Below are 16,287 nucleotides of genomic sequence, written 5' to 3'. Positions count from 1 at the left end.
CCGTGGGGGGGGGGAATGTCCGAGGTAGGTTTTATTTGCACAGACAGTGGTGAGTATCTGAAGCACCCTGCCAGGGATGCTGGTAGAGGCAGATATATTCTGTTCGTTCTTTATGCACTGTGTCTGAAGACGTGGGCGACACTGGTCTTTCCGTGACCATGATTGTTCTTGGTAAATTTTTCTACAGAAGTGGTTTGCCATTGCCATCTTCTCGGCAGCGTTTTTACAAGATGGTGACCCCAGCCATTACCAAAACTCTTCAGAGATTGTCTGCCTGCCGTCAGTGGTCGCATAACCAGGACTTGTGATGTGCACCAGCTGCTCATACAACCATCCATCATTTGCACCCATGTGACCCTGATTGGGGGGGAGGGGGAGGTGGCTAAGTAGATGCTACATCTTACCCAAAGGTGACCTGCAGGCTAGTGGAAGGAAGGAGTGCCTTACACCTCCTTTGGTAGAGACATGTTTCCACCCTGCCACCCTGTAGTTACATTAGGGACATTTAAGAAACTCTTAAGACAGGCAATTGAATGATAGCTAAATAGAGGGAAGGGTGAGGGGGGGGTGAGAGGGAAGGGTGAGAACGATTCGCTGTATGTTTCAATGTACATGTAATTAATAAATCCAATAAGACCATAAGATATAGGAGCAGGATAAGGCCATTCGGCCCATTGAGTCTGATATGCCTTTCCATCATGGCTGGTCCAATTTTCCTCTCAACCATTGTCTCCTGCCTCTCCCTACATCCCTTCATGCCCTGACCAATCAAGAATCTATCAACTTCTGCCTTAAATATACATTTAGACTTGGTCTCCACAGCTGCCCGTGGCAAAGAACTCCACAGATTCACCACTCTTAGGCTGAAGAAATTCCTCCTCATCTCTGTTCTAAAAGCACTCCCCTCTATTCTGAGGCTGTGTCCTCTGGTTTTAGATGCCCTAATCTAAGACCATAAAACATAAGAGCAGAATGAGGCCAATGAATCTAACCTAAGGGACTACAACCCACCAGAGCTGTTCAACATCTAACCTGGTGTCAGTCAATGTGAAAGTCAGTCTGGGTGTGACATACCTGGGCTGTACACTGATGGTAGGTTCCCTGACCTTTCCCCCTTGTTCTTACGGTGTTTCGACTTCTTCTCTTTTGACTTGGCCAGCTTCAGTAACCGGGGAGGGATGGGGTTGTTCATCTGGTTGGTGCTGCTCGGTGGATTTGACGGCTTCTTGGTCGAGCCCTGCGTGGAGTCTGTCCAGGGGGCGGCGGGGTTGCCCTCCGATGATCCCTTCTTCGTAAGGTGCACGTCCGCAGCGTCCTGCTTTAATGAATTGCAGCTGTCGGGTTTCAGTGAACTTGAGGAAATCTCGGCTGCAGAGTCTGTGTGTGAAGCCGACTCTCGATCCGAAGCCTGTGAGCAGAAGAGGAGAATCGGTGAGTTTTGGGGCTATGCACCCAGCGGCCACTTTAGTCATACCTGTACACCTGCTCATTAATACAAATATTTAAATCAGCCAATCATGTGGCAGCCACACGATGCATAAAAGCACGCACACATGGTTAGGAAGTTCAGACCAAAGATCAGAATGGGGGAAGAATCGTGACTTTGACCGTAGAATGATTGCTGGTGCCAGACGGAGACGTTTGAGTATCTCAGAAACTGCTGATCTCCTCAGATTTCCCCCCAGAAGTCTCGAGAGTTTATGGAGAATGGTGTGGAAAACAAAATGCACCCTAGTGCCTGGCAGTTCTGTGGGTGCAAGCAGCTTGTTAGAGAGAGGTCAGAGGAGAATGGACAGACTGGTTCAAGCTGACAGGAAGGAGGGATTGCAATGGTGGAGCGCAGGAAAGCATCGAACCTTGAAGCGGACGAGCCACAGCACAGAAGACCACAAACAAACACTCGGTGGCCACTTACTAGATACAAGAGATAACTAATGAAGTGGCCACTGAGTGTACAGCGTCTGGCAAAACAGTATCTCTTTTCCCAGCTCCACTACGACAAGACGTTATCAGGAGGGCAGGGAAATGATTGAAGGGTGCTCTCGAAGCCTCCTTGAAAATACTGACTGGTGAGAATCGGGGTCATAACCAACCAAAGTGGAGGAGGACCAGGGCAGGCACTGAGAAACTCGAGTCACCACAACAAGAGGCCAAGTGCATCCAGGAGGTGGCATTCCAAACCCACCCAGGTGTCTTAGTTGTACAACTCGGAACCACTCCTTCAGCCATCAGGTCCATGTTGACTAAGGTACCATCTAAACTGGCCCCATTTGCTCAAACTTGGCCCATATCCCTCCGCACCTTTCCTATTGGGTGCCGCGGTAACACAGCGGTGAGCACGACGCTGTTACAGCTTGAGGTTTCGGCGTTCAATCCCGCCGTGCTCCGTACGCACTCGCTGTGGGATGCATGGGTCTACCCCGGGTGCTCCCAGTTTCCTCCCACACTCCAAAGACCTACTGGGTAGGTTAACTGGTCATTGTAAATTGTTCCGTGACAGGTTTAGGGTTAAATCGGGGCCGGAAGAACCTATTCCACGCTGTATCTCAAAATACGTTTTAAAAATCCATGCACCTATCCAAGTGGCTTCTAAACGTTGCCACTGTATCTTCCTCAACCGCTCCCTCCGGCAGATTGCTGCATGCACCTGCCACCCTCTGCATAAAGTTGTCCCCCCCAGATCTTTTCAATTCCTTCCCCTCTCACTTCAAACCTATGCTCTTTAGTTTTTGGTTTCCTTTCCCAGAGAAAAGGACCATGTGCATTTTGCTCTCTCTGTACCCCTTATGAATTTTTGCACCTCCAATAAGATTACCCCTCGGTCTCCTATGCACCAAGGAATAAAGAGCTAACCTGTCCGCCAACCCCCCCCCCCCCCCAGTCCAATTCCCTGCTGACAGGGTCTGGATCTCAGTTCCTTGGCGGTGTGAACATTGAAGAGTACAGCACAGGAACAGGCCCTTCGGCCCACAATGCCGTGCTGACCGTGATGCCCCATGAAACTGGTCCCAGCTGCCTGTGGAAGTGGTGCATGCCGGCTCGATTTCAACATTTAAGAGAAGTTTGGATGCCTACGCAGACGGGAGAAGCACGGAGGGCTACGGTCCAGGTCTGGGCCAATGGGATTAGGCAGAATAATGATTTGGCGCAGACGAGGTGGACTGAAGGTACTGTTTCTGTGCTGAAAAGCTCTACGACTCCAAGAAGCAGGCAGCTGAATTAGAGTTAGAGAGTCAAATACAGCACAGAAAGAGGCCCTTCGGCCCCACTCTTCCATGCTGACCGAGGTGCCCGTCGAAGCCAATCCCGTTTGCCCCCTATCCTGTCCGTGTACCAGTGCAAATGTGTTTCAAAAGGAGGTGGTAGAGACAGATACAACTGGGCAGTTCACAGATAGGAAAGGCTTAGAGCAGGGGTTCCCTACCCGGGGTCCATGGACCCCATGCTTAGTGGTAGGTGTCCAAGGCATAAACGAGGTTGGGAACCCCTGTTTTAGAGAGATGTGGGCCAAATGCCGGAAAATAGGACCAGCTCAGGATGGTCTCCTTGGCCAGCATGGGGCAAAAGAGCCTGCTTTCTTTCTGCATAACTCTATGACATCCTCTGACAACTATCTTTTACCCTGCCTTAGCAAATCTCGGAACAAAGTTGAGCCATATCAAAGTGGCCACTGCCAATTAACTTCATGAGAGAAAACACAAGTGGGGAAAGGGTGGGGGAATTGCCCCACTGCTTATAAACCGACCCCTGAACCCCGACCAGTACCTGGGAGCTGAGGGAGTCCGAGTGCAAAAGGTCACCGTGTCTTTGGTGGCTCAATTGCTCCTCTTTCTTCCTGAGCTGTTCCCGCTCCTTGTCCAGCTGCCTCTGGGCGGCCCTCAGCCTCTCCAGGTCCTGCTGGTACTCCTCCTTCTTCAGCCGCAGCTCCTGCTGCTCCCGCTCCATCTCTTCCCGCAACCTCGTCGACTCGTCGTCCCGCTGGGAGAGCCAGGTCTCCCGCTCCGCGAGGTCCCTCTCCCGGCCCTCCCACTCCTTCTCCCGCCTGCGCTTCTCCTCCTGGAACTGGGCCTGCTGCCTCTTCAGGTCAGCCAGTTCCTGCCGGTGCTTCTCCAGGCTCCGCTGCTTCTCCTGCTCCAGCAGGCCGCTGAGGCGGACGTGTGGCCGCGAGAGGCGCTCGCTCAGGGCCTGCTTCTGGTCCTCGATGAACGAGTCCTGCTGCACCACGACCGCCTGCCAAGAGGGAAGGAGAGAGCCATCAAACGCCGTGAAACTCGGGTTGAGGCATGTACGGAGATGAGTGTGTTAAACCTATGAGGAGAAGTTAAGTTGTCTGGGACACACAGGAATTCAGAAGGGGTATTGTATAGAAACATTGAAATTATGAAAGGAATTTGGACCCGTATCTTCTTCGGCTGTCCATCGATTTTTGATGATGACTGAGGCCTGGAAGACCGGCAGTTGCCCACGCTCCACGCCACCAATGTTGTCCAAGGGAAGGGCATTAAGGACCCATACAGCTTGGCACCGGTGTCATCACAGAGCAATGTGTTGTTAAGTGCCTCGCTCAAGGACATACACGCAGCCTCAGCCAAGGCTTGAACTAGCGACCTTCAGATCACTAGACCAACACCTTAACCACTTGGCCACACGAAAGGTTATGCCAGCATTGAAGAGAAGGGTCATGAGAATCACCCCGGAAGTGACAGGGTTAACTTATGAGCGTTTGATGGCTTTGGGCCTGTTCTCGCCGTGGAATTAAAAAGAATGAGGACAGGAATGGCATTGAACCCTACTGAATATTGGAAGGTTTAGGTACAGTGGACGTGGAGAGTACATTTCAAATAGTGGGCAAGTCTAGCACCAGAGGGCACGGTGTCAGAATAGAAGGATGATCTTTAGGACGGAGAAAAGGAGGAATTTCTTTTACCAGAGGCTGGTGGATTTGAGGAATTCATTGCCACAGGCAGGTGTACAGCTGAAGTTACTGGGTATATTTAAAGCGAGGTTAATAGATTCTTGATTAGCATAGGTGTCAAAGGAGAGAAGGCAGGAGAATGGGATTGAGAGGGCAAATAGACCAGCCATGATCGAATGGTGGAGCAGACTCAATGGGCCGAATGGCCTAATACTGCTCCTATGTCCTTTTGGATAGACAAGATAGAGGCAGGACAGTTGTTTCCATTGGTAGGTGATACCAGAACCATGGTACATAAGACTCAAGATTTGGCAGAGCAGATTTAGGATGGAGACAAGGAAAACTGCTTTTTCCACAGTGCAGTGAATCTGTGGCATTCTCTGCCCAGGGAAGCAGTAGAGGTGACCCCATCAAATATACCTTAAGGCGCAGTGAGGTAGGCTTTTGCGTAGCAGGGAAATTAAGGGTTATGGGGAAACGGTAGGTAGATAGACCTTCAGTCCACAGCCAAATCAGCTATGATCTTATTGAGTGGCAGAGCAGGCTTGATGGGCCAAATGGCCTTCAGCTCCTACTTTTTATGTCCTCCAGTGGATATTGTACCAAATGCTGTCCACTTGGAGCAACAATCTGCAGGAGGAACTCAGCGGGCCGAGCAGCATTGGTGGGAAGAAGCGATTACTCGAACCACTGAGTTCCTCCTGCAGGTCGCTGGTCGCCCCAGATTCCAGCGTCTGCCTCGGACTTGAGCTGGATTCACTATCACGGTCGGGGGGGGGGGGGCTGCCGTCAATAGAGTGGCCACCTCGCGGCAGCAGAGGCGAGGATTTAATCATGATCTCCCGAGGAGTTTGCATCCTCTCTCTGTAGCCGCGTGTGCTTCCTCCAGGTGCTCCAATTTCCTCCCACATCCCAGGGCCGGGCAGTTTGGTATGATCATTGACCACTGTCAATTGACCCTAGAGTGGCAGAATCCGGGGCTGGTGGGTGGGGGGGGGGGGGTGAGTTTGATGGGAATGTGGGGAGAATAAAAACTTGGAATGATATCCCAAGTAGCGGGTGGCCCAGTAGCGTAATGGCTAGTGTACTGCTATTACGGCTCTGGCGATCGGGATTCAACCCCGCCACTGTCTCTAAGAAGATCGGACATTCCTCCCGTAACTGTGTGGGTTTCCTCTGGGTTCTCTGGTTTCCTCCCACATTCCGCAGGCGTATGGGTTTGTACGTTAATTGCTCACCGGTATAATTAGGTGGCGCAGGCACGTTGAGTCAGAAGGCCATTGATGTGCCGTATCCCTAAATAAATAATATACACAGGGGTGTATATTCACAGTATAAATTCCACGGTCATGGCTGTGGAATTGTCTAACGTATTTTGCCTCTGAAAGGAGGGCAAGTGGAAAAGGAGGCTGCAGATGCTAGAATCTGGAGTAATACACAAAATGGTGATAAAACAACACAAAACCGGGCACACAAAATGCTGCTGGAACTCAGCAGGCCAGGCGGCAGCTATGGAAAAGAATAAGCAGTGAGACCCTTCTGCAGGACTCGTATGAAGTGTCTCAGCCTGAAACTTCAACTCTTTATTCCTTTCCATAAAAGTTCCATGATCTGGTAGGTTCCTCCAGGACGTGTGTGTGTTAATCTATTTACAGGACTCCTAACCTGGGGTTCACAGACCATTTGGTTAACGGTAGGGGTCCATGGCATCAGTAAGTTCGGGAACCCCTAATTTAAATAAATACAGGATTAGTCTAATTGGGTTGTTGACAATCAGCGCAGACACAGCTGGAGACAAAGATTGCGGACATTTCTGTTCTGAATCCCTCTGTGATTAGGCTGTATAATTGTTGGCGTCCTGGGGTAGTTTGGAACCCCTTCCTTGTGACTGCTCACTTCAGCAGCTTCAATAATTGCCACTGTGGGCAAAATGTTATAAACTCACCTGTAACCCGAGTAACAGCTGCTGTAGATTTAGAACCTTCTGAAGCACTTGCTGAAAAACAAAACAGTGAGCCTAAGGTGAGGTTAAAAATAACTCTGAGAGATTCAAACATCACTCCGAACCAATCTTATCATTTCAATGTGCGACACTGAGATCCCAAGAAGGAGGCACAGCGATTAGCGTAACGATACCACAGAGCCAGCAACCCTGCCGGTATCTCGAAGAAGTGTGTACCTCGCCCCATGAACACATGGGTTTCCTCCTGGTGCTCCGGTTTCCTCCCACAGTCCAAAGATGTGTGAGTTTGTAGATTAACTGGTCATGTGGGTGTAATTGAACCACGAGTTCATTGGGCTGGAATGGCTTGTTACCGTGCTGTCTCTCTTTTTAAAAAAAAAACTACCCTTCCCACTACACATAGACACATGGCAATCAATTCCAATGATATGCCTGTATCCTAGTTTCTAAAACCCAAACTGTAATAAACATTGAGTATTTGCCTCTGTTGAGTGCTAAATTGTCTTTCTTATTTTTGCATCATTGAGCAAGTCATGAGCTTGCCCAAAATAAACTAGTCTCGCCCTTCCAGATAATTAAAAGTACTGAAAAGCGCGGATGACTGTAGCATGGGAACAGCAAGTTGAGGGTCTCCGCTCTCGTTGTAGGAGCGGCCTCTCTCTCTCCTTTGCTGGAGAGACACAGCCTGTCTGAGATACCGGAGTGCTGGGTTATGGACTGTAGTTTTGATGCATTCGGGATCAGGGGGATTTTGCTATTGCTTACATGGTGGTTTGGGGGGGGGGGGCGCGTGTCTGATGCTTCTGCGAAGGGTGGTGGGGAGGAGGGGGTTCAGGGCTTCATTGTTCTTCCATTGATTCTATGGGGTCTCTCGTTTCGTGGGCGTCTGGGAAGAGTACGAATTTCAGGTTTTACACTGTACACGTTCTCTGATATTAATGGGAGCTAAAGATCTAAAAAAATATTTTACAGACGCACCATTGAAGGAATCCTATCCAGATGCATCACAGCTTGGTACGGCAACTACGAGCGCCAAGACTGCAAGAGCTGTGAATGCAGCCTGGTCTCTCACGCAGACCAACCTCCCTTCCATGACTCAGTCTACATTCCTGTAGACAACTCAATCAAGCACTCCTCCTGTCCTGTTCTCCCTTCTCCCTCCCTTTGGCTAGGCAGAAGAGAGAAAAGCTTGAGAGTAGGTACCATCAGGAACTAGCCTCCATAGCATCCAGGTCATGTTCTAAGAGCCATGCCTCAAAAAGGCAGCACCCATCATTAAGGACCCCCATCGCCCAGGACATGCCCTCTTCTCATTGCTACCATCAGGAAGGAGGTACAGAAGCCTGAAGTCACACACACACAATGATTCAGGAACAGCTTTTTCCCCTCTGCCTTCAGATTTCTGAATGGTCATTGAACCTATGAACACCACTTCACTACTTTTTGCACTACTTAATTAACTATTTCGTTTTTTTAAAATAGTTAATTCAGTTTTTATTGCAATGTACTGCTGCTGCACAACAACAAACTTCATGATGTGTGCCGGTGATATTAAACCTGATGCTGATTGTGAAGAGCAGCTTTATGTCCCACTGTGGGACTCACTCTTGAACTGACCTCCGAGACACTAAAAATGAACTCGTGATCTCTCAATCTACCTCCATGTGGCCCTTGCACTTTATTTGTCGACTTGCACTGCATTTTCCCAGTAAACGTAACACTATATTCTGCAGGCTGTTTTCACTTTTACTACCTCAACATACTTAATGGGTGGTGGGTGGAGATACGTCTCTACCAAAGGAGATGTAAGGTGCTCCTTCCCTCCGCTAGCCTGCAGGTCACCTGCTTAGCCCTCCCAATCGGGGTCAAGTGAAGCCGTGGGAGCAGGTGGTGGATGGTCGTATGAGCAGCTAGTGCATATCACAAGTCCTGGTTATGTGACCGCTGACGTCAGGCAATCTCTGAAGAGCTTTGGTAATGGCTGGGGTACTCCCGTCTTGTAAAGACACCGCCCGGAAAGTGGCAGTGGAAAACCATTTCTGTTGAAAGATTTGCCACGAAAGTCACGGTCACGAGCCTATGATCGCCCACGTCATATGATACAGCACTTAATGATGACGATGACGAATGTACTAATGCATGGAGTAATCTGTTTGGATGAAAGCAAACAAAGCTTTTCACTGAATCATGTGACCATAATAAACCGGGTGGCATGGTAGTGTAGTGGTTAGCACAATGTTTTACGGTACAGGTGACCCGGGTTCAATTCCCGCCACTGCCTGTAAGGAGCTTGTACTTTCTCCCTGTGACCGCATGGGTTTCCTCTGGGTGCTCTGGTTTCCTCCCACAGCCCAAAGACATACTAGTTGGTCATTGTAAATTGTTCTGTGATCAGGCTAGGATTAAATCAGGGGTTGCTCGGTGACGCGGCTGGGAGGGCCTATTCCGCGCTGTATCTCAATTAAAAAAAATAAACCAATGGTACTTGATTCACTGCATCATATGACAATAATAAAACAATTGCAAAACCAAAATAAAATGGCCTTGAATCACTCCTCCTCAATTTGGAGTTCACCCATAGCTCACTTGCTGGCAACCCATTACGGGAACATCCTGATCTATCTGGATGCTGATTAAAAAAAAGAGCTTTTCCCGAGACTGGTGACAGGATTGCCTGGGATGGGAGCGCAGGAATGTGCTGGCAATGCGAGGGCTGCCACGACCAAACTGTGCTGTGAGATTGACTGTGTGAATGGTCTTCACCCATGTCAGCTGCAATGTAGGAACTGCCTGCTCTTGGGGAACGACACTAATGGATAATCAGAACTGGGCAACCCAGCACAGGAGATTTTTTTCAGTCACAGAAATGGTGAGTTATTACTCGGCTTTTCGTTCAGAGCATTTAAAAACCTCTTACTTTGCAATACATGATACACAGTAATTTATAACAAACCCAGTTCATACGAGGATCACCAAACACATAAAGTGTTACCTCTCCCAAGCCATTAGGCTGACCAACACCTTCAGCCATTAACCCACCCCTACATACACATCAACGAGCGTCACATTATGTACATACACTCGGTCCATGTATATAACAGTATTTTATAGGAATGCTTCCATATTTATATTCTTTTTTTTGTGTTCTTTATGCTTAGTGTTTTTTAAATGTTGTATCAGAACCAGAGTAACAATTATTTAGTTCTCCCTTGCACTCGTTTACTGAAAAATGACCACAAGCAATCTTGAATCTTCTGTTGACCACAAACAGTCTAAGGGTTCGGTTTTTAATGCACTTTATGTGCACATCAACATAAAATTAGCCTTACCTCGTTCTTTCTGATAGGCAGCAGCAAATTGGCCATCAGCCCCTTTGAAAGGAAAGGCAAAATAGTGAGCTGAGACCTTGTAACAGTTTTGGTAAAGTTCCGAGTAAAAGTAATTCGCGGTCTGCTAAAAATTGCACATCCAAATGTAATGATGGAGAGTCATCAATCTCACATGCCACAGGGAGGTCCTCTGAATAAGGATAGAGGGTACATTGAGTAGTTTCTAATCCGTGGTTGCGTCACTGTCTGGCGTGGAGGGCCGCTGCACAGGATTGGGAAAAAAGCTGCTGCGGCTTACAAACTTAGCCAGCTTCCCCCCCCCCCCCCCCCCCCAGCATCGAGGGCACCCTCAAGAGGCGATGCCTCAAAACGGCGGCATCCATTGTTATGGATCTCCATCACTCAGGACAGGCCCTCTTCTCCTTTGAGGAGGAGGTACAGGAAACTGAAGAACAGATTCATCATTTTTAGGAACAGCATTTTCCCCTTCACCATCAGGTTTCTGAGTGGACAACGAACCAACTACCATCTCACTATTTTTTGCTCTCCTTTTAGACTACATAGGTTAATATATACCGTATATCTTACTGTGGTTTATTAATGCATTACACTGTACTGCTGCCGCAAAACAACAAGCTTCACGATATACAGATAGCTGGGGTGTCTAAGACTTTTGCACAGCACTGTAGTAATTTTATGTATTGCACTGTACTGCTGCTGCTAGTGCACAAATAAACAGATTTCATGGCATATGTGAGTGACGATAAACCTGATTCTGATATGGGTCTCTACTGTGGACTGAGAGTGGGAAGGGGGCAGAGAGAGGGGAATCACGGTTGGGAAAAGGGGAATGGAGAGGGGAGGGAGTGGGAAGCATCACAGAGACATTCTGTAATGATTAATAAACCAATTGTTTGGAATCAAATGACCTTCCTTGCCAGGCTGCAGCTGTGCCACCCCCTGCCCCGCGTGCTTCTTCTTTGCCACCTGTCCCACACCCTTCCCGCGGCATTCCACCCTTCCGTGCTCCGTGCTCCCGCCAGATCTACGAACTCGCCCTCTGCTCCAAGTTGACAAATACAGCACTGTGCAATATGTTAACGATATTAAACCCCATTCTGATGTGATTCTAGATTTTAAAGAAAGCTGTAATTTTTATTTTAATGGCAGTCTGGTTCCTGAAGCGGTGAGAACACAGGATTCAGGAGCATGCCCTTCAAGCCTGTCTCCACCATTCTGGATCACAACGTCTCTCCACCAACCTGCACTACATAAATATAGCTACACTTCTGGGCTTTTAGACTTTGTTTGAATCTATCTCCCTCCAGCTATCCTCCTTAATCTATAACAAACTTAATACCACAACAGCCCTAAACTCAACCAATCAGATGTCTTCTTTCAATTTACTTTGAACCAGAGGATTTTGGCCTCTTCCAAAGGATCTCCCTCACAGTGAACTCTTACTATTCAAAGAAGCAATCCAATTTTACATGAAACATTCTTGTAATAAGCACTTCAAGATACAAGTCAAGGTATTAATCATTTTAAAGAAATGTAGCAAGGATAATGTTTGGGAATTTGCAAGCATCTTTCACCACACATGGAGCTTCACGAACTTTAGCCGCAGAGCTCATGTCTGAACACTAGAGGGCAGGCTAAGCCAAAAGTTAAAGTAGCGCAGGGGCGGGAGGGAGGGGGAGCATAAGATCCCATGAACAGTAAGTTTGCCAGTTCTGCAGGAATACTCTACAGTCTCCACGATTTGCAGATTCATCTCCAGCATGAAGCTAAAAACCACCTAGATTTATTTTCCTTTTAACATTTCAAACATCTTGATTATAAACATATGCAATGCTCAGGCACATATATATGGCTAGGGTGCCGAAGACTTCTGCACAGTACAGTATTTGTCAACGTGGAGAGAGTTTGTAAATGTGGCGGGTGGAAAGGATGTTGGGAATGGCGACGCTGGGAGTGCCACGGGAGGGGTGTGGGACAGGTGGCAGAGCAGGAGTGCCACAAGTGGGGGGGGGGGGGTGCAGGGGTGATAGGTGTTGTTTGGGTGCAGACACTCCCTGCCCTGAGACAGTAGGCAAGGTTGTTTGATTCCAAGCAATTGCTCTATCAATCATTGCAGAATGTCTCTCCGGTGCTTCCCGCTCCCTCCCATCTCCCTTCCCCTTTTCCCAACCCTTATTCCCCCTTCTCCCTGCCCCCTTCCCACTCTTAGCCCACAATATAGACCTATATCAGAATCAGGTTTATCATCACTCACATATCTCATGAATTTTGTTTTTTTTCTTGCAGCAATACATTTTAAATATTACAATATTATGTAAAAGTCTTAGGCACTATATTTATACCCAAGGGTGTAAATAGAATTCTATATTTTGCCTGAAGTGCAGTTGAAAAAGAGGCTTTCACCGGAGACAAGGAAGGGTTTCTACAATGACGGATGACTCACCTTCTTCAAAACACTGTCGGACTCTGTCCTGCGGAGGTCTTGCCCATCTTCCATTTCATCTCTCTCTCCACCTTTAAGAGAAGGCACATTAACCAATGACCAACTTACTTACCAACTATTCAACAGAGTGAGACACCACAAGGAGCTTTCCAGAGAGATACACTCCCGAAAATAACAGCAGAACTACCAAGTCTCAGTGGGAGCTCACTGGGTAGCACTCTTCCCTCTGAGTAAGCAGGTCATGGGTTCTGGACCCACCAAACGGTTTTGACCACAGGACTGTCATGCTGAGCGCTACACTGTTGGAACTGCTACTCTTTTGGGTACAAATTTAAATTAAGCCCATTCTTTCTTTTATTTGCGGTATTCTCCCCACCCATTGGTTGTTGGATTAGAACATAGAATTCAGAACAGTACAGCAGAGTAACAGGCCCTCTGGTCCACAATGATGTGCCAAGCCAATTAAATTAGTAATCAAATGGCAACTAATTTCTTCTGCCTACACAATGTCCATCTCCTATATTTTCCTCACATTCACAGCAGTACATTGCAATACATAATAATAAAACCATGGAGATAGTGTTGGTGGGTTTGTTGTCTCTGCTCATCAACACTGTTGGGAGCCTTACCCTCAAGAGTGCACTGGCTCTCACCTTCACATCTGGCCGAGCTAAACTCTATCTGCTATTTCTCCGCCCATATCTATATCCTGCTGCATTCCTCGTCAGCCTTGTATGCTATCCACAACACCACCAATCTCTATATCGTCTGCAAACTCACTAACCTCTATATCCTGTTCATCCTGGTGATTTAGATACACCACAGACAGCAGACATCCCATTAGAATTCCCTGTGGAACACCACTAATCACAGACCTCCAGCTGGAATAAGTCCCAGATTTCCAGGATTATCCCTGGTTCCCCTTCTTGAAAAATGGAACAACATTAGTGATATGCCAGTCTTCTGGGACCTTGCCTGTGGCTAGACACAAAGAGGTTGGTCAAGACCCCAGCAATCTCATCTCTTGCCTCCCTCAGTAATCTGTGGGTATATCCCATTTGACCCTGGAGAGTTATCCACTTTATGTTCCTTAACAGAACCAACACTACCTTCTCCCTTACCTCAAAATACCTTAGCATATCAACATGCTCAGGCGTAGAATTGTTATATTTTGATTATTTCTCTTGTAGTTAAACTTTCAAGGATCAGTGATTAACTTTATTCACCGATACATCTACATGCATTAGGTATTTGCTGTGCTGTGTTGGAGCCCCATGCAACCAGAACGACATTCAACAATGATAAGAATAAATTATATAACAAATGAACTGAGAGGTTAAATTCAGATAGGGAGTAAAATGTGCATAAATACCAACATGTATTTACAACATAGACTTCTTATGCTTGCGTATAATTTTTATATAATCACATATACACATGTAATAAGATTAGTCAGTTCCATTTTGGGTACTAGCCAAAACATCATCAAGGAGCAGTGCCTCAGAAAGGTGGTGTCCATTATTAAGGACCCCCATCACCCAGGACATGCCCTCTTCTCATTGTTACCATCAGGAAGGAGGTACAGAAGCCTGAAGGCACACACCCAACGATTCAGGAACAGCTTCTTCACCTCTGCCATCCGATTTCTGAATGAATATTGAACCCATGAACTCGCCCTCACTTTGGTATTATTTCTGTTTTTGTACTATTTTTCATTGAACTATTTAATATATGTTTACTGTAATTCAGTTTGCTTTCTATGTGGCATTGTACTACTGCCACTAAGTTAACATATGACATATGCTGGCGATACTAAACCTGATTCTGATTTATTCGGTTAATTTTCCAGTAATTATAGTATAACTCGTTCTATATTTTCTTGAAGCCTCTCCATTTCTCTGCAGCAGGTGCCAGACTACTTGGATGTGGTTACTTCGTGAGCTAGATGTTATCACTAGATTGTGCTTTATCTCTAGACTGAGTATGAGACAGTCACGTCTTTGTTCTTTGCTCTTGTAACACAATTGAATAGCCGTAACCACCAAGCTTTATACCTCATTCTTGACTTCCAAAGAGTGTTTAGATAAAGACCAGCAGGTCCAACAGCACCACCACCACCTCCTCCCTGCAGTCTCTGCGTCTTTGCTGTCTAACCTTTTCTAATGACAATGACAATGAAGGGCCACTGGCCTTGAAACCACAGCTTCTTTCTCCACAGCCACTTGCCAGAATTTTGTACTTTTGTTTCACTTACCCCCGCTGTCCTGCACAATACAGTGGAGATAGTGAGCACAGAGGAATCTGAACAACCTACAGCAGGGGTTCGCAACCTGGGGTCCATGGACCCCCTTGGTTAATTGAAGGGGTCCAGGGGGCCCCTGACCTACAGATTCACTCTGGAGGATGTTCTTAGTATTATCTATGCATGTAAATTTCACCATGTCTTCTTTTGCTCATTGGTTGTTTAACAGTGATTATTTATGTATAATTTTTCATAAACTCTATTGTATTTCTTTATTTTCCTGTAAAGGGCTGCAAGAAAAAGCAGCATAAGGTGCTATATAGTGACAGTACTGTAGAAGTGTCTCGGCCCAAAATGTTGACTGATTATTCATTTCCATCGTCGTTGCCTGACCTGCTGAGTTCCGCCACTATTTTTGTGTGTTGCAAATGGTGATTATATACTGTATGCACTTTGACAATAAATTTACTTTGAATAGCCACCGAAACACTGAACTGTGCATACCAGAAAACATTACAGGAATTCTCCTCAGATATAATCTCTTCCTAAAGGAATGACTTTTGTTGTATGTCCTTCTTTGAAGTTTGCACGGGTTCAATATGTCACCTAAAACTTCGACAAACTTTTATAAATGCACAGTGGAGAGTGCCCTGACAGGTTGCATCACAGCCTAGTATAGAGACACCAACGCCCAAGAGTGGACAGGCCTACAGAAAGTAGTAGATTCAGCCCAGTCCATCACAGAAAACAGCCTCCTCAGCACCGAGCACATTTACAAGGAGTGTTGGCACGAGAAAGCAGCGTCCATCATCAAGAGTCTCTATGCTCTCTTCTCGCTCCAGCCATCAGAATTGAATTGAATTAACTTTATTACTTACATCCTTCATATACATGAGGAGGAAAAACCTTTACGTTACGTCTCTGTCCAAATGTGTAATGTGCAATTTATAATAAACAGTATGTACAACAGGACAGTCAGTATAACAAAAATAGAGTTGAGTCAGCGTGAGATAATCAGTCTGATGGCCTGGTGGAAGAAGCTGTCCCGGAGTCTGTTGGTCCTGGTTTTTATGCTGTGATACTGTTTCCCAGATGGTAGCAGCTGGAACAGTTTGTGGTTGGGGTAACTCGGGTCCCCAGTGATCCTTCGGGCCCTTTGACTCACCTGTCTTTGTAAATCAGGAGGTGGTACAGGAGCCTTAGGTCCCACACCACCAGTTTCAGGAATACTTATTACCTTTCAACCATCAGGCACCTGAATCAGCATGGGTAACTTCACTCACCTCAACAATGAACTGATTCCTCAACCTATGGGCTCACTTTCAAGGATTGACTACAACTTGTGTTATTAGTATTATTTATCTTTTAATTTGT

General features: G+C 46.8%; 1 protein-coding gene across 5 annotated transcripts in view; it reads right to left on the bottom strand.

Moving 5' to 3' along the window:
* Positions 1-16,287, bottom strand: part of akap13 (A-kinase anchoring protein 13) — a 554,439-nt gene that overhangs the window by 6,268 nt on the left and 531,884 nt on the right. For all 5 annotated transcript variants that reach the window (XM_073032598.1, XM_073032600.1, XM_073032601.1 and 2 more), the window contains 5 exons: positions 12,672-12,742; positions 10,208-10,249; positions 6,861-6,911; positions 3,766-4,230; positions 1,075-1,408 (listed from right to left, as the gene is read on the bottom strand). In XM_073032598.1, coding sequence (XP_072888699.1) covers positions 1,075-1,408; positions 3,766-4,230; positions 6,861-6,911; positions 10,208-10,249; positions 12,672-12,742 — 963 coding nt within the window. The remainder of the gene's footprint in view (positions 1-1,074; positions 1,409-3,765; positions 4,231-6,860; positions 6,912-10,207; positions 10,250-12,671; positions 12,743-16,287) is intronic.

The sequence above is a fragment of the Hemitrygon akajei genome, chromosome 30 (genome assembly GCF_048418815.1).
Source record: "Hemitrygon akajei chromosome 30, sHemAka1.3, whole genome shotgun sequence".
Classification (NCBI taxonomy): Eukaryota; Metazoa; Chordata; class Chondrichthyes; order Myliobatiformes; family Dasyatidae; genus Hemitrygon; species Hemitrygon akajei.
Note: the sequence above shows the minus strand (reverse complement) of the source record. Positions and strands in the feature narration are given on the sequence as shown.